The sequence below is a fragment of the Paroedura picta genome, chromosome 2 (genome assembly GCF_049243985.1).
Source record: "Paroedura picta isolate Pp20150507F chromosome 2, Ppicta_v3.0, whole genome shotgun sequence".
Lineage (NCBI taxonomy): Eukaryota > Metazoa > Chordata > Lepidosauria > Squamata > Gekkonidae > Paroedura > Paroedura picta.
Genome location: NC_135370.1, coordinates 149,347,468 through 149,372,766, shown reverse-complemented (window position 1 = coordinate 149,372,766; position 25,299 = coordinate 149,347,468). Strand labels below are relative to the sequence as shown.

Here is a 25,299-nt window from a genome sequence, read left to right as displayed (position 1 = left end):
CAAGGACAAAAAGAAAGCGCAGACTCAAATATGTCCCCATCCTGGGGCAAGGGAAAGATATGAGAAAGAATAATAATTTTAAAAAGACAAGAAAGGGATGACTGGTTGCTGAGTGTAATGTGGGCAGTGTATGTTTTCGAGTGTGATGTAGTAGTCAAATAGATTCAAGTGGGTAGCCGTGTTGGTCTGAAGCAGCAGAACAAATTTAGAGCCCAGTGGCACCGTGGCAGACAAGGATCTGAGACACCCGGATTCAAATCCCTGCTCTGCCAGGGAACCTTACTAAATGACCTTGGGCCAGTCACACACAAAGCCTAGCCCACAGGCTTGCTGTGAGAATAAAACGGAGACAAGGAGAACAATATAAGCCATTTTGGGTTCCCACTGGAGATAAAGGCAGGGTATTAATGATATCAAGAATTATAAACAATTAGATTGTTTTGGGTTTTTTTTAATAACATCTAGTTATACTTTTAGTTTGGTGAGAATGCCTGTGCTTTTATTCAGGAACATGTTATAAAATCACTGATTTTATTTTCATCACTTAAAAGCTGGCTTTGTTTGTTTGTTTGTTTGTCTGGCAATTTATTTCCCGCCACTCCCTGGCCGGCTCATAGCGGGTTACAGCGTCTTGTAAAATCCCCATTAAAACACCCATTAAAAGACAAAAAACTCCAAGATGGCAGAAAACCCACTCCCAACCCCCACTACTAGCAGGTGGAGAAGGAGGTCTGATGATGTACTACTCAAACCCCGGGGGGGGGGGGGGGTCAGTCTACCTTGCCACAAAGCACTAAGGCAGGCAAAGCCTGCTTATAAATAAAATAATAAATTAAGGAAGAACAGTCATTTTGAACTCTCTTTCTGAAAAGAGAAGGGAACCTCACCATAACTGGCTACCAAGAGCACAAAGTTGGTATTGCAAAACAGACGCCCAATAGATCGCAGATAAGCATTGTCTTCAGGGGCTGCTGTGTGGATCAAGGCCTGGGCCCGACTCGGAGGGTACCGTGGCTTTTCCCGGAACACTGAAAGGAAGCACAGGAGCAGAGGTCAGTATCAGAGCAATAACTGCGATGCTCGACAATTGTGGCAACACAAGCAGAAAACCCTGTGGAACAAATCTTCATTTCCTCTCCAATTTTAAAGGTTCACAGTCCCAGTCTTCCCATCCACCACATGGGTGCTGATTGCATAAGAGAACCTATGGAATATCAAAATGTATAAGAAGAGGGTACAGTAGTTATCCAGCCATGTGTTTTAAAACCAGGGAGGAACTCATTCCTCTGTAATTCGCCTCATCTGCTTTGGAATCCTTATGGACCACAAGAAGATCCTGAATCTGGGGCAGAGGTAGTCAAACTGCGGCCCCCCAGATGTCCATGGACTACAGTTCCCATGAGCCCCCATGAGCCCCTGCCAGCGCTCGCCATGGACATCTGGAGGGCCGCAGTTTGACTGGGGGATGATTCAAGTCTTTTAAGGGTACTGGTCAAATCTTGTGAGGCCTAAGGAAGCCAACCACCAGATGGGACCTAGAGTTCTCCCAGGGATACACCTGATCTCCCAACTACACAGATCAGTCCTTCTAGAGAAAATGGCAGCTTCAGAGAACATTCTATGGCAGGGATGGCCAAACGGTGGCTCGCCACGTGACCATGGACTACAATCCCCATGAGCCCCTGCCATCTTTTGTTGGCAGGGGCTCATGGGAATTGTAGTCTGTGGACATCTGGAGAGCCACAGTTGGCCACCCCTATTCTATGGTATTGTATTCCTGCTAAGCTCCTTCCTCTCCTAAACTCCTCCCTCCTCCCCAGACACAGTCCCCTAATCTCCCAAATCAAAGTTGAGAGCTTTAGGCCTAGCTGTTGTTACTCATAAAAAGAATCATACAAGAGTCTAAGAAGGACGGTCTGATAATTAAACCAAACAGAGGGAAACAGACCTATCCACTGGCAATATAATAAATATAGTCATAAGAGAAAGAAAAGTGTCTTATTTTTGTAGTTTTTCTTGTTTCTTTATTCTGTAGGACTTCTGTCAAAATGGAATCCAGGTAATATCCGTTTTCAGTGAGATTCTTTCATCAGTGACAAGTCCTTATATATATATATATATATATATATATATCTCCCCACAACAGACACCCCACAACAGACTATTTATATATATATAAATAGTATAATACTGGCCACAGGCTCACATAGGTATGGGGATACCGGCCTGTATTGACACGTTCCCCTCATAAAAGGAAAACATTCCCTAGACTTTGTCCGGCACTCCTGAGCAGCCACACCCACCCAGGGAGAGTCCGCCCCTCATAGCCCTCCAAAGAAGAGACAGTTTGAAGAAACTGGCAAGTCCTGACTATCACACCACTTAGAGTACTGGGGACTCAAATGCTCCTTTTTCTGGCCTTCTTACTCCAGCTCGTCGAAACCTGTGTCCTGAGAAGTTTCTATCATGCCGATGACACTACTGTTCTTTCCAGTCATCTCATGCACATGGCTGAGTAGCACATGCACCATTTTCTTGAGTGTAGATCCCAGCCACCATTATAACTATCTTTGCCTAGGAACCAGACATGCCAGGATCTTCTGTGGCTCTGTTATGCAGCAGATAGCACAACACGGCAGATTAGCATCATCCACCCAGTCATGTGTGGAGTCAGTCAGATGTAACACTGCTGTTATGCAATCAGAAGCGGCCTTTGGGATTGGTCACATGTACTCTCTTTTTTTCAAAGCAAGCCTTAGCTGTGCCCCAGTGTAGAAGAAATTCATTTGGCCAATGCTAGCTTTGGTCACTTAAGGCAGCTAAAGGCTGAACACATTCCTGGCATTTTATTGCACCATACTATCCTTTCCTGCTTTGCACTGACCAAAGCATTAATAGTTACAGGAGTGCAAATCAATACAAAATTGTTATTGTGACTAACTGTTCATATATGTTTTACAGACATGTAATAATGTATGCGATGCCCCCTCCCTTTTTAGGTGCATTCATTTCATGCCTATTATTATTGTTGTAAAAAATTCTAGGTCTAACAAGGATTTGAAACTAGGACTGAAGCAGAAGCGTAGTTAAGACTCGACATGGTTAACGGCAGCCCGATGCATACTTGTCTTTAGCTCTCAGTTATTCGTGTCAAAATAGAACAGAAGTTTTTTTTAAAGCATCATGACATGCTTTGAATATTCACTATTCTCATGTTCTCAGGACTTTGAATACATTTTAAGAGATCAAATTTTATTTATTTTATTTATATTTAAATTTATATCCCGCCACTCCCAGTAACCAGCCCATGGTGAGTAACAATTGACAATAACAATAAAATTCTAAAATTCCCATAACAATAAAATTCTATTAAAATACCAATAAAACATTCCAAAACAATTACTTAAAAACACATGGCAGTAAAAATCTCAGCCTCCCCATACCGGGACACCTGCTCCTGGGGTAATACTGGGCTATGTCAACAAAGACGCTTTCTAAGGGTAATTCAGATCTCCGTTTGTAGCCTTACATATTCTTGCAACTACAACTAAGGCACTGACTAGGTCTATGTTGTCTGTTCCCACACAATTTTTAAGACAGCCTAACAATACCGCTTTGAGGTCTCTTAATATTCCATATCTTTTAATTTCTATTCTTGTAGCAGAGATCTGGTTCCAAAAGGGAATTATTGCTTTTAGCTTTTGATAGCACCAGCATTTAGCGGTGGCTAATCCATAAATATTTTTAAACTGAAAGGTGTGCTCTGAGTGCCAATGGGACCTGTGCTGAGGCAGGCCTGTGTTGGCAGGTAGGGCTCAGCTCCTCCCCTGCCCTGGGCTGACTATGGTATCCTGGAAGGGACACAAAATGTCCTAGGCAGCTCCACAGTACTGCACAGTGCCGCCAAGCCACCTGGGGCATTTTGTTTGTTTAGGAACACAGTATCGCTACCACATTCCTAAACAGGAAAAAAATGGCCCCTACTACCCTCCCCCCCACCGCAAGGCAGAGCCTCTCTGCCCTGGCTGCCTCATGTAGAGGCAGAAATCTAAGGCGGATGGGGTGCACCACCCAAAACAGTCCCCTGTGAGGACACAGGAAGTGGCAAGGCAAACTGCCCCATCAAAAACACCCGGTGACAGCCCAGCATGGCACCACCAGTACAGAAAAGGTAAGAGGCCTTTTCGAATTTCCTCATCTCTTACCATGATACCATATGATGTCATTAAGATTTCAGGCTGCACCCTGATTGGCCCGCGAAACATGTTTGACACTCTCCAGGCCCCGGACACAGTCCACCCACTAGCCCTTTTCCCAATTATTATAGGGCCACTAATGGTTAGGTTAAGTATTACATACTTGCATCACAATATCCAAGCAAACTGCTCTGCTACAGAGCCTGTGGGTCGTATGTGGAGAGTCCTTAAATAAATTCTTTCAAATCTCTGGATCTTGCAGTCTTGTAAACTCAAAGGTACGCACATAGAGAGGCAGACACATAGGCTGCCATTAACCATGTTGAGTCTCCAAAACCAAACCCAGAGGGTAGCAGTGAGGAATGAGCAGTCGTGCCGCTATCGGCTTCCTTGTGGAGTACCTCAGTGGGCGGTGCTCTCCTCCACTCTTTTTAACATCTTAATGCACCCTTTGGCACAGCTGGTCCAGACCTTTGTAAGATGGAGCTCTTCCACCAGGCCTACAGATGAGGTCAGTACAGGGTATCGATCGGATGCCCCCCACAGAAGACACTCGTCAACAATTTGTACATCATCGGTGGCAGCCAGCTGATACATTACAGATGCCCTTCTGGCAGGTGTACCATTATAGGATGGGTAGATTCCAATGAGTAGCCGTGTTGGTCTGAAGTAGCACAATAAAATGAGAGTCCAGTAGCACCTTTAAGACCAACAAAGATTTATTCAAGGCGTGAGCTTTTGAGTGCAAGCACCCTTCGTCAGACACCCTTTGTCTGACGAAGGGTGCTTGCACTCGAAAGCTCACGCCTTGAATAAATCTTTGTTGGTCTTAAAGGTGTTACTGGACTCTCATTTTATCATAATAGGATGGGGTTTTATTTTTACAACGTTTGTTTGAGCTGCTTGTGTTTTTAATGGGGTCTTGAGCACTGTGATTTATTTTTTACTTACCCAAGATAACCAAGATGAAGAGTGCTGATGCCACAGCTGCAGTCAGAAAGAACATTATGCTTATGTGGTAGGCTAGCTTCTCCTTATCCTTCACATTGGGAACCAAAACTGGAGGGAGGAGGAACCCCACAGCAATACCAAGCTGAACACAGAAAACAACATTAAGTGGCATTTATCATCCCTCACAAACAGTTCTCTTTTGCTAGATAATGTAGAAGGAAACTGCTTAAATCTACCTCATTTCAAAGTTTAGCAGAAGATATACAAATAACGTTGTAGAGTTGTCCCTTTTACTCAAGACAGCAAAATCAGTATATCCTATATGTGCTCTGGGCTCCACCGTTATCCAATTTATTCCATCTTCTTCCAGCTGCCACTGTTTAAGCCTATGCAAATATATACACTGTTTCGGTTGTTCAGGCTACAACCCTAAAAAACACTTTCCTGGAATAAGCCCCACTGGGATTTAATGTGAGTAGATCTACTTAGGGCAGGATTCGGAAAGCTATATAGCCCAATCTTGTCAAATCTCAGAAGCTAACTAGGGTTGGTTCTTGGATGGGAGACCACCAAAGGAGGCTTCACAGAGGAAGGCAATGGCAAGACACCTCTGCTTCATCGCTTGTTTAGGAAGCCCTTTGGGGTTGCTATAACTTGGCTGCAACTTGACCGCACTTTACATACACACACAGATCTACTTAGGACTGGTCAACCAGAAGACCAGACACATGCTAAATCTACTGACAGGTTCGCATCTGTCGCAGGAAGGGTCAGTTGCTTTGAATACTGTCCATAAATAATTTGAAATTCCATTCATACCCACCCTTCACCACATTGCAGAAATAGTGATAAAGTATCAACAACTGTAGTTTAAACATGATTTTCCATTTGATTCAAGGCTGTTAAGCTTCATGTTCTGGAAGATCTTTGTGTTCAAAGTAAGAGAACTAGGTGACTAGAAGTGCCATCTTAAGCAGAATTATACCCTTCTAAGTACAATGGCTGCAATCTTCTCTCTCTCTCTCTCTCTCTCTCTCTCTCTCTCTCTCTCAACCACAGATTCCCAACCTGGGGTCCATGGACCACTCGGGGCCCGTGGGAGCTCCGGAAGGGGTCTGTGGCCTTCCCCCTCCTACATAAATTGACTTGGACACAAGTTAAGGAGCTAGTTGTCAATCCCCAGAGGGCTCAGTGGTTAGATCATGGGTGTAAAAATCATAGCGGGGGAGTTGGTTGTGACGTGGTATGGTGGGGTTCTGGACTATCTTAGCTCCTGCCCTTCTTTCCAGCCTATATGTTGTGGAGTCAGCGTAGTAGTAAGGGGGGGCAGGTGAAAGGAGGTCAAAGGGCGCAGATGGTGATATCACTTCTGGTAATGTGTCACTTTAGGTGTGCATGGCAGGGAGGCGTAACCAGCTGACATCATTTCTAGGGGTCCTCGAATCCTGAACATTTATTTCAGAGGCTCCTCCACAGTCAAAAGGTTGAAAATGGCTGTTCTAAAGGTATAACTCTGTAAAGGGTTTGGGCAGCATCTAAGAAAAGGCAGCATCTACTCTCTCATGTTTACCAGTACCCTCAGTCCCCTGGTTATAAAGAACTGTTTTGGTCATGGCAGTGTAACCTTTATGTTGACCAATGAATTGAGACTCTGCTGATAGCCTGTGCTGGAGAGTCTATATCAGGGGTAGTCAAACTGCAGCTCTCCAGATGTCCATGGGCTACAATTCCCAGTGAATGCTGGCAGGGGCTCATGGGAATTGTAGTCCATGGACATCTGGAGGGCTGCAGTTTGACTACCCCTGGTCTATATCACGGTGATACTGTTTTTTCAGCTGCACAAGTGGTTTCGTAATAGCAGCAAAATAGGAGGATGGCTGAGAATCCATAACCAAAATATAGGATAGGCTGCAAAATATGAATGGAATTATTATTATTTTAATTAGGAACACAAAATTAGTTCCCACCCTTGCATTCAGATGGGGGGGAAACTCAAATTCCGGGATTAACTGTGTGTAACATTTGATCTTTTGGGTATGAGCTAATGTCCATACTACAGCCAAGAATACCATCTAACCCATAAATCATTAACTATCACAATGTTTGTCAAGAGTTCTTCATCAGCTAGGCACTGTCCTGAAACTCTTCTTTATCTCACAAGTGGGTGGCTTTGAAGTTCACCATTATCACAGTGTTACACACACTTGAGAGGGTCTCAAAGGGATCGGATCTGTCTGCTAACATGGATCCACAATGACACTACATTGTGTTAAAAGTTAAATCCCCGATGTTAGCATACAGACCAACTTCTAGACCACAGGAAGCTTCCAAGAACTTTATACAGTGCTCTCAAATTGAAAAGTTCTTCAAACAGCTATTGTGTTAATCTTCAACAACCAATCCTGTGAGTGGGTAACCATTATCATTTTGTAGACTGGGAACAGACTCAGGTATTAGTACCTTGCCCAAAGATACCAAATATATATCCAACTAAAGAAGGGATTTGAACTGGAATTGTTTCAAAATGCTACAGTCCAACCCTGAGAAACAGAAACAGTTTCCCCCTGTGAGGCAACCAGGAAATTGATTGGGGGGGGGGGGCTTGATTCTGTAGGTAGATATGCTCTTCCTACTCAGTAAAGGCAAGACTGGCATTATGCTTATGTCTAAATCATACTCCACAAGAAATTATTAAGTGGTATGTAATAGAAGAGCAAGATGCAAATCCAGTAGCACAAAACTCAAATCCAGTAGCTAGAGGACTCGAATCTTGCTCAAGAAATTAACACTGGCACAGATGGCCTATCATTTTAAACAGTAATTAGACACATTCATGCATGATGGCTCCATCTGTTGCTAGAAATCATGATAGCTAAATGGTGCTTCCTTGTTCAGTGGCAGCATACCTCTGAAAAAACAGGGGATGGCTTTGTCTTCCACAACTGGGTTGTAAACCTTCTGAGGACCTCTATTTAACATGTGGTTGGCCCTTATGGAAACAGGATGCTAGCCCACTATTCTTGTTCTTAAAGTCCTTCGCATCAATTATAGCTAAGGTTTTCAGGGATGTTATTTTCTTTTTGTATACATATACTGATCCAACAAGTAAAAACAGTTAGTATAGTGGCAAGTCACAGGTATTATATCTACTCTGATAAGTAGTCCATTGCTCACAGAACAGAATCCTACACATCCCACAAAAACTTCAGGGGTTACCATATTTAAAAGACAGACCATTCCCAGGCCCCTCTATGTTCTTGATTTGATTTCTTATTCTTTTTCATGTGCCCATCACTTCTGTTCATTCTGTAGCAACAAAATGATGGCATCCTTAGGACTGCAGCACTGATAGATGCTTGGCCCAACAGATGCCAATGTCATGTCATTTCTGGAATGCATCTTTAAGATTACTGGAGTCTTGTGAATGCATTCCACTTTAAGACCGATTCCAAATGAGGAGTTTGCCCCTGGACAGCCTCTCACTGCCCGCGGGTGTTAGTGCTGCTTCCACATGACGTCGGCAGTAACTTGGAGCTCTCCAGTGGCTGGTGCGAGTTTTCATCAGATTTGCTCTGTGATGAGGGAAATCGCCAAAAAACGATTTCCCACTTCTTGTCATGCTGCAAATCAGGGCGCAAACAGGAGCAAGCCTGTCCTGAAAGAGAAGTATGCGACAGCCTTGGTAGCATTTTGCCCGCCCTCCCCTCTCCATTTCCTGATCAAAATATTTAAAAAATGGTGTGGTCTGCATTGCTATGGGACTGCAAAGCGACATGCCCTCACTTCAAATAAAATGTTTTCTTAGTTGTGCACGGTAATATTAGGATCAGGCAACTAAAACACATTTCTGTTAGTGTTTTCTGGCAGTGGGGTATGAACGGGAAAGGGGGGGGGACTTGTGATCCAGAAGCCTTCTGTCTATTAGCTTGGTGTACATATTCTTTGTTTTAAATCTTTATAATGAACTCACACAATCATGGGGGTCCAGTTACTATGGCCAGCCTATCACAAATCTACCCAAACATAAAGAGAGACCATTATACAAAGAGACCTAAGAAAATGTTTTATTGTTGTGGCATGATCCTGAAGCGACGTGAAATGCATGTTTTTTAAAATAAAGGTTTTACTGTTGTGGTGTTTCCACATAGCGATGCAGAAGTGGGCTTTTTATTATTAATTTCAGGACTCGGGGGAGAAGGAAGTTTGAGTCCCCAAAATAACCGCTGTGAAGGGATTGGTGGCTTGTGTTGACTGACAACTCGAGGAGTGGGGGGAGAAGTTTGAGTTGTCTACGCTTCCTGCTTCTCTGCCACTTCAACGGGTGGCAAAAAACCCTGATGAGGCAGCAGGATAATACAGGAGGGGTCTCCTGTCAGAAAGCACGCAAACATGCAGTTTCCTGTTGTGCATATGAAATCATTTTATGCCTCCATGTAGAATCGGTCTAAGTAAAAGCCAACAGTGATTAAGACAAACAGAGGTCAAAGGACACTGTTAAGATTAACCAGTTTATTCCAATATATGCTTTCAAGAGTCAGACTTCAATTCTTCAGCAAAAGCATCCTTGTTTACATCCTAATCTTGTGACACAGTTGCATGCAAAATCCATTCACATCCCATCTTCATGTATGTGAGTGGAAAAACATCTAATCATTGATGCTGCTCATTTCTCCAAACTATACAATGCTCCCAGGCAGTTACTTTGATGGCATTTAGTGGGCTATGTACTTGAAAATATACTGTTGGAGCAAACTGTACACAGGTATGCTACAGGCCAGGGCAGTCCCACAGCAACAACAGTCTTCAAACCAAAAATAGCATCTAGTCACAAAAAGAACTCTGCCAGGTGAACTATTGTGCACCAAATGAAATACCAAGGCCTGACCAAAAAGACTTGCGGAGGGAAGAATGTGGCACCCTACAACCTGATAGTCTGCTGGGCATTAGCCTGACAGCTTATACAGCGGGTCTGTCTGCAGCAAACTCTGGATCTTATGCTAGCTCCTTTTGTTCCAGAAACTTGGGTGCCGGCACAGAGCAGATCAGAGCAAACCTGGAGTTTCAATATCCCTCCTGCTATCTCTTCTGTTGACAAGTTCTTGACTTTCAAACACAAGCATTTGGCTGTGTTTAGCGGTGCATTCACCACTAGATAAAGGTGACCCAGTCACAACTCTGTAATATTATGATGGGCAAATCTGCACTTGCACCCAGTTCACAGCCTTTGCTGGCTCTTGTCAGAACAGCAAACCATTTAAACACTTCAAAACACAGGGCATTTTCACCAGTGGTCTTGGAACACCGTTTTACTTTGGATTGAGATCTTTGTGAACACTGTTAGAATATTGCTTTTAAAAAGATAGGAACCTAAAAACACCCTCTTGTCAGGATTGGTTTAGCTTTCAGTGGAGACACCAGAAATACAAAGCCTGTTGATAGCATCACCTCTGAAAACCAACAAAAGTCTCCCAGACTAGCAGCCATTTTACCTTAAAGTTGTGACCCCAAAAGGGATAGCCATGTAGCCCTTGGGGAAACACTTTGCCATAATTAAAATTAGCCTGAAATGTCTGTTTAAGGGAAAGGAATAGACATGATTTGCCAAGACCTTCAGATTTTTAGAAAACCAGCACAAAGGCAACAGACCATCTCCTTGTGTAAGATGTGCATATAAACTTGCCTGATGTAATCCTTATTGATTTGCCTCTTGTTCTGATTTTCCCACTTTTCCAATATGTTCAGATCTCGTTGAACTCTATCTTCTGTGGTGTTTGTTACTCCTCCCAATTTGGTATCATCCACAAATTTAATGAGTTCCTCTACCCCCTCATCCAGGTCATTGAAAAAATGTTGAAATGTGCGGGACCCAGTACCGAGCCATTATTTATCTATGCATCTATTTATCTATTTATCTATTTATATACCGCCCTCCCCGGAGGCTGAGGGCAGTTTATATGGAACATAAGAACAGTACATGAAACAGTCTATAACATATGAATAACCGTACAATAATATTAATAACTAATAATTGTAACCATTTAACAATATAGCATAAACAATATAAACAATGCAACAGTTCAACAATGCAAACAGGTCCAGAGTATTCTGGTGGCACTCCACTGTTCATCTCCCTCCACTCTGCTAAAATACCACTGACAACCCCTCTTTGTGTGTGGTTTTCTAGCCAGTTTCCTATCCACTTAACCATCTAAAATCCAGCCTACAGTCTTCCAGTGTATCCATCAGAACATCATGGGGAACCTTATCAAAAACCTTACTGAAATCTAGGTAAACAACATCCACCGAGTCAAATCTGTGCTGACTTCCCTGGATCAATAAATTGTTCTCCAGATGATTGCATAGTGCCCCTTTTAAAATCTGCTCCATTATCTTCCGTGCAATTGAGGTCAGACTCACTGGCCTGTAGTTTCCCAGGTCATGTCTCCTCCCTGTTTTGAAGATTGGGCTAACATTTATATGTTTTACTGCCAGTTGCTTTATTTTGCAAGTATCTAATGTAACACACTTAGTCCTAACCATCCCCATGCTTACCATGGGCGTTATCTTCACAATTTGTAGGCTCAAAATCTATTTTGTAACAGGTCTTGTAGCTTGGAAGGTTTAGGGCATTCCACTGTGTTCCTTTGGGAATACTTCCTGCTGAACTTTACAAATCTGCAATTACTTTAAAAAGTGGTTCTGCTGATAACAAATGCTTTGGAGAACATTTCAGGTGAAGAGGGAGGCAAAGATTGCTGGCGTGTTTTCAGAGTTCCCAGGCTATATAATAATAATCTTTATTTTTATAAACTGCACTTCCTATGCTCAGGGCAGGTAACAACAATTGATAACAATACAATCTTAAAAATCATCATAAATACAATTAAAACCTTCTGCTTATATAATCCCCATCTAAATTTTGGTTTTGATTGGAGGAGCGGTTCAAATCTTTTTTAATCCAGTCTCAGCATTTCTTGGAGGTTTGTCAGGGCCCCCACCATATGCCTGGTGGAACAGCCCTGTCTTGCAGACCCTGCAGAACTTATAGATATCTAGCCTATATCGTTGTACTTGAAGTTTAAACCCATTACTGCACGTCCTTTTCCCTTCAGCCAATGGGAACAGCATCCTGCTCTCCTCCAAGTGACAACCTTTCAAATACTTAAAGAGGGCTATCATGTCCCCTCTCAACCTCCTTTTCTCCAAGCTGAACATTCCCAAGTCCCTCAACCTATCTTCATAGGGTTTGGTCCCTTGGCCCCAGATCATCCTTGTCGCTCTCCTCTGTACCCTTTCAATTTTATCTACGTCCTTCTTGAAGTGAGGTCTCCAGAACTGCACACAGTAAGGTCCCGCAGGACCCCGATTTCTACTGGCAGAGCGTTCCATCAGACCAGGACCAGGACCAAAAAAGTCAAGGCCAATTTCATCTCGTTCAGGCCAGGTATCCTCAGCAAGTTTTGATCCAATTATCTTAATGACCTTTGGGGGATGTAGTGGGAAGTCATCAGTTTGCATACTAAGAAATGAAGCTGGGAATTTGATGGAGCTATGAAAAAACTATATTTATGGAGGATAGTCACCACACCCAGGTATGAAGTCCTGGATAAACTCTTGGAAGAGCAAGCCTCCTTTTTCCTAGAAAAGAATGTACAAAGTGCAATAGCCGCTTCCTCACTCTCCCCAATTCCCCACACCCAGTTTCCTACACTTTTCAGGGATACAAACACATCACAATCCACATGCTTGACTTCATCTTCACCTGGACAAATATTTCATACTTCCCGTTGCATAGAAAACAACACAACCAGTGCTGAAAGTACAATGATGTAAAAAAAATGCAATAGAGAGAACATTAGCGGCCATTCTGCACTTCTAAAAATTGTGTTAAGCCAGCGCAATTGCTTATGGCTATTAAAAATCGCACCCCCTGCCATTTCTTACCTCCTCGCTCTCTCACATTCTTCTTCCGCTTTCCCATTCTTCCAGGCACTCCGCACGGCTGATTAAAATGGCTGCAGAGAGGGACTCGCAATACCAGCGGGTCTCCCCTGCCTGTCAGTCATGGCAGCCAGCCATATTTTTATCCTGAAGCCATTTTCCCCCTAGAATTCTATCATATCCCTAATGACAACTGTAGACGAAGAGACTCAGTAACAGAACAGGAAGGCAACAAGTGTGATGAAAACACTATTGTTACACAAGCAAACATTGTCTAGTTTTAAAGGACCTGGAAAAGCCAGGCAAGAAAAGCCAGGCACTGTCAGTAGAAGTGAACGAAGCATACTATCTATTCAATTAAATTTCACAAATACGGCTCTTGCCTACAATTGTCTGCTATGCAAAACCTTGCTGACATTAACAACTCTGAAAATATTTTTCAACTAAAATAAAGAAGAAAACAGAAACACCTACCAATCTAGTGCTGCCAGCTCTGGCCCAGGAAATACCTAGAGACTTTTGGGGTGGTGCCGGGAGTGAGCAGGATTTGGAGCATGGAGGGATTTCAGTGGAGTACAATGCTATAAAATCCAAAGCAGCCATTTTCTCCAGGGAAACTGGTCTCTTTAGTCTGGAGATGAGCTATAATACCAGGGGATTGGCATCCCTATGATAATTACCATTAAGCAGCATAATACAAAATGCAAGAATATAGGAAACAGTTCCCTCACACACATCCCTCTCTGCTATAACAACAGAACCCTCAGAAACTGAAATTCTGTGAAATTTTGATGAAGCTACAGAACAGGGCTTATTCCGCAACCCTCAGCCACGTGGAAGCACGGGAAACTGGAGTAGGTTGGAATGACTTGTACGTGTGGGTTGCAGAGCCTGGATGTGCTGTCATAAAAGCAAGATCCCCAAAATAAGCCCAGTGCAGATAAGCTTAAAGTAAGACCTTAGAGCTGCTGTTCAGAAACTGGAATGTAGGCTGGAGCTATTTATGATTTGCTGTTGCTCAACTGGTCCTCAGACTGGTATCTGGTTTTACAAACGCAGTTATTTCTGAGTCCAACACACCCTTGCAGTTTGGCCCTGGAACCTCAGCATCTGTCAGAGATCAAAGGCCAGGCTGCAATGAGTAGAGTCCGTCTCCTGTAATTAGAATATCCCGTTCATTCACAGACGCACTGAAACTAGAAGGAGAAACTGTTAGTGGGGAACTGTGAGCAACCTGTGAAGCAAACCCAAGTAGTCCAGTATCATGTCTTGCCTGCTCTTAAGAGAAATCACTTGCAGGTGCATATGGTGGAGAATGCAAGAATGCACCCTGGAGAACTCTCTGTTTCCCAAACACTCCTATTCCATTTCCACACTTATATATGGGAAAGAAGCGAAGAGGAATCAGGTTTTGCAGGAACTTCATCCTCCATTCACAATTCATTGTGCAGCACCAGCAAATTAAGACTAGACATCCATACCTGACCTCTCTCTCAGATCAACTTGAGCCAACTCCTTTTCACTCTTCACCTAAGCATTAAGATGCTGCGGTCGGCCACCAGAAGCTGGCTCCTTTCAACCAGCTCTCCTTCTCTTTATCAAGATGCCAAAGCAACCCCTGCCTGAACGCAGAGCCCTTTGACTTGAAGAGAAAGTTGGTAGTAGTGTTTGGTACACAGGAAAATCCAAAAACAAACCCCATTTAATACCTTTAATCAAGACTAACCAAAGTAACACAGCACACTGCAGAGGCTTTAAAGAAATCTTCATCAGACTAGATACTCAATAAAATAAAGGGAAGAGGGGATATTTGGAGAACTCAAAGGCTTGCACAAGGAGCTGTGCTATTTTGGCTGCTTCTAATTAAAGGTATTATGCTCAGTTCTTATCGGATCCAGCTAGAATAAGATCTGTAGCTTTCAGGAAGGCAATGTCTCAGAGATGACCAATAGGGCTGCCAGCATTTGGTTGGGAAATTCTTGGAGTTTTGAGTCCAGTGGCAGGTACCTTTAAGGCCAACCAAGTTTAATTCTGGGTGTAAATTTTCATGAGCATGCACACTTTCATCATGAATGCTTAGAATCAAACTCTGTTGATCTTCAAGAGAGCCAGCTTAGTGTAGTGGTTAGGAGTGCAGACTTCTAATCTGGTGAGCTGGGTTTCATTCCATGCTCCCCCACATGCAGCCAGCTAGGTGATCTTGGGCTCTCCGCTGCACTGATAAAGCTGTTCTGACCGAGCAGTGATATCAGGGCTCTCTCAGCCTCACCCACCCCACAGGGTGTCTGTTGTGGGGAAAGAAATGGGAAGGCGACTGTAAGCCTTTTTGAGACTCCTTCGGGTAGAGAAAAGAGGCATATGAGAACCAACTCTTCTTCTTCAGTAATATTTATTTATTTATATACCGCCCTCCCCGAAGGCTCTCTCAGCCTCATCTACTCCACAGGGTCCCTGTTATAGGGAGAAGAAAGGGAAGGAGATTGTAAGCAACTTTGAGACTCCTTCGGGTAGGGAAAAGAGGCATAAAAGAACCCACTCTTCCTCATCTTCTTCATTCGATTTATTCAGACCAACATGACTACCCACCTGAATCTATTATATTATAGTTAGTGATTCTGAATGGTAGATTTCGTTTGTTTATTGATAACCTACTCTTCTTACTGAGGCTTAAGGCAGATTACACAATCTAAAACAATGCAATCAAGTAAAATCAAACTCTAATACACAGTGCAAGGTGACTGGGACTACAAAAATTACAGAAACTATAGAAACATCAAGTGCAAAAATATATCCACAGAATAAAGAGCAAAGCTGCAGAGCAAAACGTAGTTTCCAATGGACACTTTAAACTAATCCTTGGATAAATATTCTCTGGTGCCAGCCACCAAAGCTTCTGTGTCCTTGGTGAATGACTATGCTTTTATATAGGGCTTTGCATTTAAACCTAGCAACCAATCTCCTTTGTTTTAATGCATTCCAAAGGCTATACAGATATTCAACATATTTCTACAGCCGCTAGAAAGGAACCCACCCATGCAATCTAATGAGTGATTCTGTGTATTTTTGTTGTAGCAAAGCTTCTCTGACTAAAACCTGTCAGTGGCATCTCTTCATTTGATATCCACAGATATCCACATTTGATATCCCTTTGTGACTTGGCCAACTACACTTTCTTGGAAAATAGTTCTGCCCAAGTCTCATCCCAGATCAAAATACACATCTAGGTCTATTAATTAATTTACTGTTTATTTAGAAGATATTTATGCCAGCTCTACAGGAACATACTCTAGGAGGTTTGCAAAACAAAAATAACAAAATAAACATGATATGAATTAAAATCCATCATTTAAAAGCCTCCACACAACACTGAAATATTATTTTATCCATTTGGTGCCTTTTAATAATTGAGAAGTGGCTGGATGGAGTCACTGAAGCAGTAGGTGCAAACTTAAATGGACTCCGGGGAATGGTAGAGGACAAGAAGGCCTGGAGGATCATTGTCCATGGAGTCGCGATGGGTCAGACATGACTTCGCACCTAACAACAACAACAACAATAATTGTGAAACAGCCTTGGGGAACGGACTGTCCAGCCTCTCCAGGGCCAATCAGGGTGCAGCCAGCTGATTGGCCCTGCCCCTACAGCTCCTGCCCTCCGTGTCCGAGTTGGAACAGGGCCAATCAAGGTGCAGCCAGCTGCACCCTGATGGCCCTGCCCCTACAGCTCCTGCCCTCCCTCAGCAAACCCTTACCCCTTACCCCTAGATCATTTACAGTGAACCTCTGCCACCATGCTGGCTCTCTCATAAAGAAAAAAATGTTTTGCAGCTACTGTAGATCTTTGCTGCTTTCTTCCTTCAGTCGCAGTTTTTATGTTCATTTTTCATCCTTCCCTTTCTCCAGGCATCTCAGGGAGGCTTACACTTTTCCTCCATTTTGTCCTCACAGCAATCTCACACATTAAGTCAGACTGAGGAAAAGTGATGGGTCCCAAGTCACTCACTGAGTTTCATGGCACGGTAGAGATGTGAAACAGCTCAAGACTTCCTAGTTCCTAGGGTACCACTCTGACCAAAACAATACCCTGCGTCTAGTTAAAAGTGATACCAAAAATTACTTGAGGCAACCATCTGATTACAATATATATATGCTGGGTCATAACAACTAACCTAAAATAAACTAGCCAGGAACTCATACAAAGCACAGAACTATAACATCTGATGAAATATTCTTCTATACATAGAATGACAACTCAGCCAGAGGGAGGAGTTGTACAGATAAGCAGAAACATGCCCACATCAAAGCTTTCATTAAAAGGGCTCTGCCTGGACTTTTATTACCTAAGAAATAGTTACTCTTGTCACTGAAGTTCCCTTAAACCACGCTATCAAACATGTTTCAAAGAAGAAGCATGCTCTTGGACAATCCCTGTTTAAACAATTTAAGAAGCAAAAGTGGGAAATAGCCAGCACTGGGAAAATAAGATATATGAACTGCCTTTAGAATGTTGTTGTTAGGTGCGAAGTCGTGTCCGACCCATTATGACCCCATGGACAATGATCCTCCAGGCCTTCCTGTCCTCTACCATTCCCCGGAGTCCATTTAAGTTTGCACCTACTGCTTCAGTGACTCCATCCATCCACCTCATTCTCTGTCGTCCCCTTCTTCTTTTGCCCTCAATCGCTCCCAGCATTAGGCTCTTCTCCAGGGAGTCCTTCCTTCTCTTGAGGTGGCCAAAGTATTTGAGTTTCATCTTCAGGATCTAGCCTTCTAAGGAGCAGTCAGGGCTGATCTCCTCTAGGACTGACCAGTTTGTTCGCCTTGCAGTCCAAGGGACTCGCAAGAGTCTTCTCCAGCATGAGAGTTCAAAAGCCTTTAAGAATAATAATATCTTCTGTCTGACCATTGAGAATCCTTAAGTCTGAAAATAAGTTTTTTTTAATCAGTTCTTGCAACAAGAGAGTCCAAGCACACCTCATTCCCCAAATGGTCACCATACAGAGGTGCTCATGTAACACATGCAGTTCCCACAGACCCCATGCTCCCCATAAGCACTGATCTCCTGTCCAGTCAGACAGCTGTAGAGTCAACTGAGGTAGTACTGAGTGCAAGGGAATGTCCTATCATTGCTTTTTGGCTTCTATTGGGGGGGGGGAGGGGGAGAAAAGAGGTCAGCCTTTTGAATGGAACACATTTTGTGCAATACCTTTTAATATTGTTAATTAGTACATACATTTTGTTTTGAGTTTTTTTCCCCTCTTTGGTGGGGATTTTACTTTTTGACCAACATAGATGTAAATACGTTCTTTAATAAAGAGTTTGTTTTTATACCCCACTTTTCACTGCCTGAAGAAGTCTCAAGATGGCTTACAATTGCCTTCCCTTCCTCTCCCCACAATTGACACCTTTTGAGGTAGGTAAGGCTAAGAGAGAGCTCTGATAGAAACTGTTCGGTGAGAACAGAGTGTAACAGGATTGTGACTAGCTCACCCAGCTGGCTGCATGTAGAGGAGTGGGGAATCAAACCTGGCTTGCCTTGCTGGCTCTCTTGGGAAAGCTCCTAAAACTTTCATTTTTCTCAAAATATCAGTCTCTTTGCCATCAATTAAACAATCTTTCCCATGGCTCCAAAATTTCTGGAAATTTTTCAGCTCTATCTAGAAACAATTTTGATGGAAGAACTATTCAGCAGCATGAAACTTTCAAATCACCTTCAGTGGATCTTGCACAGTTATGTGCCTTTTTCTAAGAAGAGCCACTTCAAACACTTTCAAAGAGCTCTTGCAACAGCCCCTCTTTCTTAGGCTCAAGCAGCCCATTTCATTTCATGAGAGCAGCACACTTGACTTCCCTCCAGTGTTCCCAGCCCCACGGTCCTCACAGCTGCCTTCATGCAGCAAGTGTTTGCTCTACTTGGTACTTCTGTTTGCTACAGTCGTCATTGTGCATACCGCACATGAAAGGTCGGGACCTGAGAGAAGCCCTGAAACTAACGTTACGATCTTATTGGACAACAACAGCACCACACACCTTCCTCTTGCCTCACTGAGGCAAGAGGACACCAAGTTCTATATTTCAGCATATTGACTCTGAGCCGTATTTTTCAGAAACGAGCCTCAACCGCAAGCAACCCCATACTTATGGTCAGGGAAGTCTGATCGCTGAGCATTCCCTGAAAGTCCCGAGGAACTATGAGCAGGGCAAAAATAGCATTTTATTTCAGTTCACACAAGTCAGCTCAGAAACCCCTGCAAAAATCTGACAGTAAGAAGAAAAATGGTGGTGATGATGCACCCAGAACAGAGCAGCTAGTGTAATAACTGGAATGTAGCATGTTTGGTAAGGGAGGGATCCCAATTTTGCTAGAATGTTAGTATAACCTCTAGACCGGCCATCCATGACAAAGAACCGTTGCTCCAAAGACAAGTTATAGATTAGTGTGTCTTTCCCTACCTGATAAACACTGGCATACTTGCATGAAAACAAGTCTCACTTCAGTTAGTGGCACTTAAATTCTTCTTAATCTTTAAGAGCTAAAGCAGAAGAATCAAGAGGAAAGTGGCAAATTTGTATGGGGATTCCTTTTAATTCAGTACAATCAGAGTTTAGGGAGTACCAAAAAGGGGAAGAGAATACATGAAACACTTCCGCTAACTGTGTAAACAATGAATCAAGGCAATTGTACTCTGATGTATGCTTATATTTCCCCTACCCAACAAGCTATAACTGCTGCATCTTAAAGGTGCCACTGGACTCTGATTTTGTTTTGTTGTGCTGCACCTCTGATAGTGAGGCTGACCTCAGAGGGGAAATACAAAGTTCAGACATGTGTCAAGATCATAGCAACTATTTCATTGCAAAAAGAACATATAGAGCTTTATTCAGAGTTTATGTCACTGGCGAAGAAAGCCAAAAAAGTACCGTAAAGTATAACCCAACATGCCTGCCTTGAACCTACTGGCTCCAGAACACATTGTTTTCTTCACCTTCCAAAGCACAGTAAGATAAAAGAGCAAAGTAAGAGTATCATAGGCCTAATTCAATACTTCACCCACTCCTGAGCATGAAGCCAAAATAATACCCACATTTAAACAAAACTTTTCAGACTAGCACATGTTCAGGAGCAAGTGATCCTGTAAAATGCTGCAAACCTCCACAACAAGATGTTCACAGCCTTTCCATTCCAGAGTTGCCATTAAGTGTGTGTTCGGCACTTCCTTTTCTTCTACACAGTTCTCATCCCTACATCCGATGCCTACTGTCATGTTTAATATAATCACATCCACATTCCTGAATAACTTTCCCTGTTCCTTTCCATCCTCTCCCTCACACACAAAATGCCTCACATTGCAGGTAAAAAGACACGCTTTGTAACATCTGCACAGACGGCCATCCCATTTGAAACATTCCTATTTCCTGAGAATATTACCAACTAACAGGTTACAAGTGCGTCATTTCCCTAGCATGATGTCAACCCCTAGGTGTGCTCAGATGCTTCATAGATTCACAGAATCATGAGTTGGAAGGGACCTCCAGGGTCATCTAGTCTAACCCCTGGCACAATGCAGGAACTCACAACTACCTGCCCACCCATGGTGACCCCAATTTCATGTCCAAGTGACCCCCTCCACCAACAGTCTCTAGAATCCAGCCTGATGGAAATTCACCTACCATCCCACAGCAGCAATTAGCAATTCTCTGGGTATGCAAGGAAGGGCCACAAGAGACAAACACTGGCACATCCCTTCCTGCCCATCCATGCACAATCTGCCTAAGTTCATAAAATCAGCATTTCTATGAGATGACTATCTAGCCTCTGCTTAAAAACTTCCAAAGAAGAACTCACCATCTCCCGAGGAAGTCTGTTCCACTGAGGAACTGTCCTAACTATCAGGAACTTCTTCCAGATGTTTCTATCGTGCCCACTTCACAAACATCACTCTTCTACCATATCAGGGCTTTGTATTATGGTGAAATGACCAATGCCTTGGTATTTTCTTACCAAACTGTTCACGCTGCTGAATTGGTGCCTTTCTGGAGACCATGCTGTCATCCTGCCCTCCCCACCCCTAATACTTACAATTGCCTCTCAGTCCTAGCCTCTTTGTATCTACCTTAATCTATGAAACCGAACAGACATTCTTTAACTAAGTCATCTGCTACCTACCTGGTTGCCAAAGACCGCAATTGAGCATGCACTGGAGACCTCGCTGGATCCAAACCACACAGAAGCAATGCGGGAGGGCATGCCCAGGATGAAAACTTGGGCCAAAGAGCAGATGACTTGGCCGGTCACAGTGACCGGGAAGAGGTGGGGCTGCCTACTGCCTACCTTCACCCAGGCCCCCAGGCAATTAAGGGCCGAGCCAGCCAGGGCAATGAGGCGCAGACCCTTCTTGTCAAGGAGCCACGCGACCGGGAAAAGGAAGGGGATGTAGACGATCATGTAGCACATGGAGAGCCAGTCAATAGCAAAAGGAGTCACGCCATAAAAATCGGCAAAGATTAAATTGATGCTGCCGTACTGGATCCACTGGAAGGAATTGCAGAAGGAATAGGAGCTAAAGAGGAATACAATGACCCAGCGGCGCCAGGTCAGGCGCACCTCTGGGTCCGACCCTGGGGCAGACCCATTGGGGGTCTCTGGCGGCACCAATTCGGGCTTCACCTCCTGCAGGAGGTCGGGCTCTTCTCGGTACCCCATTTCTTTCTCCCCTACTTCCAGACCCCCAATCACCATGGCCTCTGAAAGGAAGGGGCCAGCCGCTCTAGGTCCTGCACGAGTGCGCGGGGATCTCGCAGGCAAGCCGGACCCAAGGCGGGCACAGGAACTTTGCGCTCGCTGGTCGCTGCCTCCCTTCCACCCGTCCGCTAGGCTTCGTCCTCCTCAGCCGTCCGCTCTCCTCCCTCCTTCCCTCCCTTCCTTCTGCCAGGGCCGCTCCCCGCCCAGCTCCCCCTTTGCCTTCCCGGGCAGCCCCAATCTCTCTTGCCCACCTTTCGCAACAAATGCCCGTTTCAAGAACTAGAGCCCGCCACGTGACTCCCCACTCGGCCCACCCAGCTCGTCGTCCACAAGACGCTCCGCCCTCCCTGCCGGATTAGCTACCTGGCCATCCCGACCGCGCCCCGCGGCCGCTGATTGGCCCCACCGAGCTCCATGGAAACGCTTTCCCCGCCTAATCTGCAAAGGCGACAGCGTGGCTTGCTGTCTATAGAGCGGAAAGGACTTGAAAGCTCCGTCTCCGCACCGCTACTGCCCCGCTCTCCCGGGGGAGGTTGGCATCAGGACGCTCTCACCCCTTCCGGACTGAACCGAGAGCTCGGAGCTCCTTTCTCCGGGAAAAGGGGGGGGGGGGTTGTATTCGCGTCATTCGTATTCGGAGGGAATGGCCAGGGTCTGCAGGCTCCTTCCAGCACATTGCGGGACGGAAGCAGCGCTCAGTGAAGCGACATTTGAAGCCCCACCCCCAATAACAGAACTGCAAAAAGAGGCGTGTAGGGGAGAGCCAATTCCCAATTGGAACCTTGCAAAGCCCGTCCCTTCCAAAAACTGAGCCACGGCAAAGAGGGCAAAAGTTGCTTAAATCCACGACTAGTTCACGAGGACTCTGGATTGAAAGCGGGTCACAGGCCAGCCCTCCCTAGCAGCCGCTCCGGCCCTTCCCATCCTTTTCTTTCTCTCCTCTTTGCTTGCTAGCCTCTCAGGGACTCTTCCTTGGGGGGGGGGGGGAGAGCTGTCCAGCAGCTAACTTCAAGGGAGTAGCTGAAAGAAAGGCTGGACAGTAGGTGGGAGCACGTAAAAAAACCAGAGGACAGAAATACAGGCATCTGCATGGGTGCTGCTCTGTCTTGGTGCTGCTCCTTCAGCAGGCCAGCCTCTTGCCCAGACTCCAGTGGGGCCTCTTTGCCCTCTAACTGCTGTGGGAAATGCCCGCCTTTTCACTGCCATCTTTGCATATCCTCAACCCAGTGCCCCCCTCCCCCGCCAAGTGCACATTCTCAAACTCCAGTTCTGACCAGCTAGCAGAGGAAGAGGAAATGAACTCCTATATACTTGGGGACAGCTGAGAGCTTGGTTTTGTGGTTAAGAACAGTGGCCTCTAATATGGAAAACCGAGTTTAATTCCCCACTCCTTCACACGCAGCCAAGAGGGTGAGTATGACTGGGTCACAGTTCTCTTAGAACTGTTCTTGCAGAGCAGTTCTGTTAGAATTCTCTCATCCCCATCTACCTCACAGGATATCTGTTGTGGGGAGAGGAAAGGAAGGCAATTGTTTGAGATTCTTTCTGGTAGAGAAAAGCAGAATATAAAAACCAGCTCTTCTTCTTTGTCTGATGTTTATTGGCTTTTCAAAAACACTTTGTTGTCCACTACAGAACATGGAATGCTGAAATAGATGTGTGCCACGAATATAGTTTCTCTAGGGCACCAAAAAACGTTCGGCCAACCCTGAGAGCCAGGATGACAGCTTCTAATCTGGAGAGCCAGGTTTGTTTCCCTGCTCCTCTACATGCAGCCAGCTGGGTGACCTTGGGCTCGTCACAGCCCTGATAGTGGTGTTCTGACTGTGCACTCCTGTTATCACCTCACAGGGTGTCTGTTGTGGGGAGAGGAAGGGAAGGCAATTGTAAGCCACTTTGAGACTCCTTCAGAGTATAATGGGCCATCAAACAAAGTAAGCCAGGAATCACCATACCCCAAAAAGTATGCATTATGGGATTGAAATGGCAGCCCCTGAGTGGAATGATGGTCCCTGGGACTAGATAAACTGCTCTGGGACTAGAAAGCTCCCAGAGTACATGACAGGCCTTAAAACTGGAATTAGTGCTTTGGGATTGGAATGAAAAAGTGTCTGCTGGGATGATTACTAGCTGATGACAAAGGACCAAACTAAATGTGACAGAGGCTTTCGTTCAAGTCCTAGAGCAGTATATAGTATCCCAGGGACCATCATTCCACACTGAGGCTGTGACAGACAGAGCTTTGAAAGTCAGGTTCCACATGCTGAAATAACAGCAACAGTGAAGAGTTGAAAATCTTCACTAGGCAGAGAGAGCCAGAACAACAGGCTGCCCTGAGCCTGATTGGCCCACAACCACTGAGAGGGTATTAATGTGTTTTAGCTGTGTGCTGAAAGAGGGTCAGTCTGACTGGATTTGGATGTTGATTCAGAGGGCAGTTTGACAGATCATTAGCTAACCATCCACTCTGAAGGGAAATTCTGGTTACAGAACTGAGTTTCCTGCTGACAGCTAATCCACATAGTGTCTGAGAAACTAGGGCAGATATTTGGCAGTGGGAATTTGGGTAGTGAGGTGTTAACTCCCAGTCTGGGCCAAACTGGAAGGAGAAATCTTCTCAGGAGAGAAGGAGGATCCTTGTCAAGTTAGAAAGAGGAAATCAGGAGTGTGCATGTTCCTCAGACTCATGTGTGAGGAAGACCTTCAGACTCCTCAGTAGGCAGTAGAAGACTGGTACCTCCAGGAATGAAAAGTGGAGGTACTAGGGAAACATGCCCACTTTTTAGGAGCCAGAGGAGTTCAGTGGAACTCAAGTATAAACAGGTGTGTTTTGAGTAACAAAACTTCTCAGTTTAAAAGTAATCTCAACTTCTGAAAGAAAAGCCTATGAATATCTAGAAAGCCTGTAACTAAGAACTTGAATCTGTAAAATAACTGATTTGCATGAAAGAACTTGATTCCTCACCCCAACTACCCTTTCCTTCTTTGTAAAATAAAATCTTTTATTGGTTTGTTATTGAAAATGCCTCAGTGCCATTCTGACAAAAGGGTTATAAGAAAAAGGGCTCAACAGGGCTGAGTAAAGCCAAAAAGATCTAACAGTGACAGAGTGAGATAGTGATCTTCATTTTTTAAACCAAGGAACCAAGGATGCTACAAGGATCTCATGCAACTCAATTTACATTCCAGTTTTCAGTGGTGACTCCTGTCATTTACTTTAGTCCATCCCTCATTTAACATATAAAGACTAGCAAGATCTTTCTGTGACACTCACTAATTTTGTAAAATCAGAGTAACTTTGCATTGTGTCAGCGTTTCTAAACAGGAGTTAAATGAACTGCAAACATTTTCAATTCAGGGAGACGTGATCTTTGCAAATAGGGAACAGTCAACATCAGCTTCATCAGAGAACTGGGTCAGCTCTCCATCCCAAACAGACCATTTGGCTTTTGATGCTAATGTAAACAAC

General features: G+C 44.3%; 1 protein-coding gene across 4 annotated transcripts in view; it reads right to left on the bottom strand.

The window, feature by feature from the left end:
- FLVCR2 (FLVCR choline and putative heme transporter 2) overlaps positions 1-22,068 on the bottom strand; it is a 57,203-nt gene extending 35,135 nt beyond the window's left edge. For 3 of the 4 annotated variants that reach the window (XM_077323280.1, XM_077323281.1, XM_077323278.1), the window contains exons 1-3: positions 21,255-22,068; positions 5,148-5,289; positions 888-1,028 (exon numbers count right to left, since the gene is read on the bottom strand). In XM_077323280.1, the coding sequence (XP_077179395.1) occupies positions 888-1,028; positions 5,148-5,289; positions 21,255-21,827 (856 nt within the window). In that variant the 5' untranslated portion in view covers positions 21,828-22,068. The remainder of the gene's footprint in view (positions 1-887; positions 1,029-5,147; positions 5,290-21,254) is intronic. The other variant, XM_077323277.1, reaches the window with a different exon arrangement.
- Positions 22,069-25,299: the final 3,231 nt, after the last annotated feature.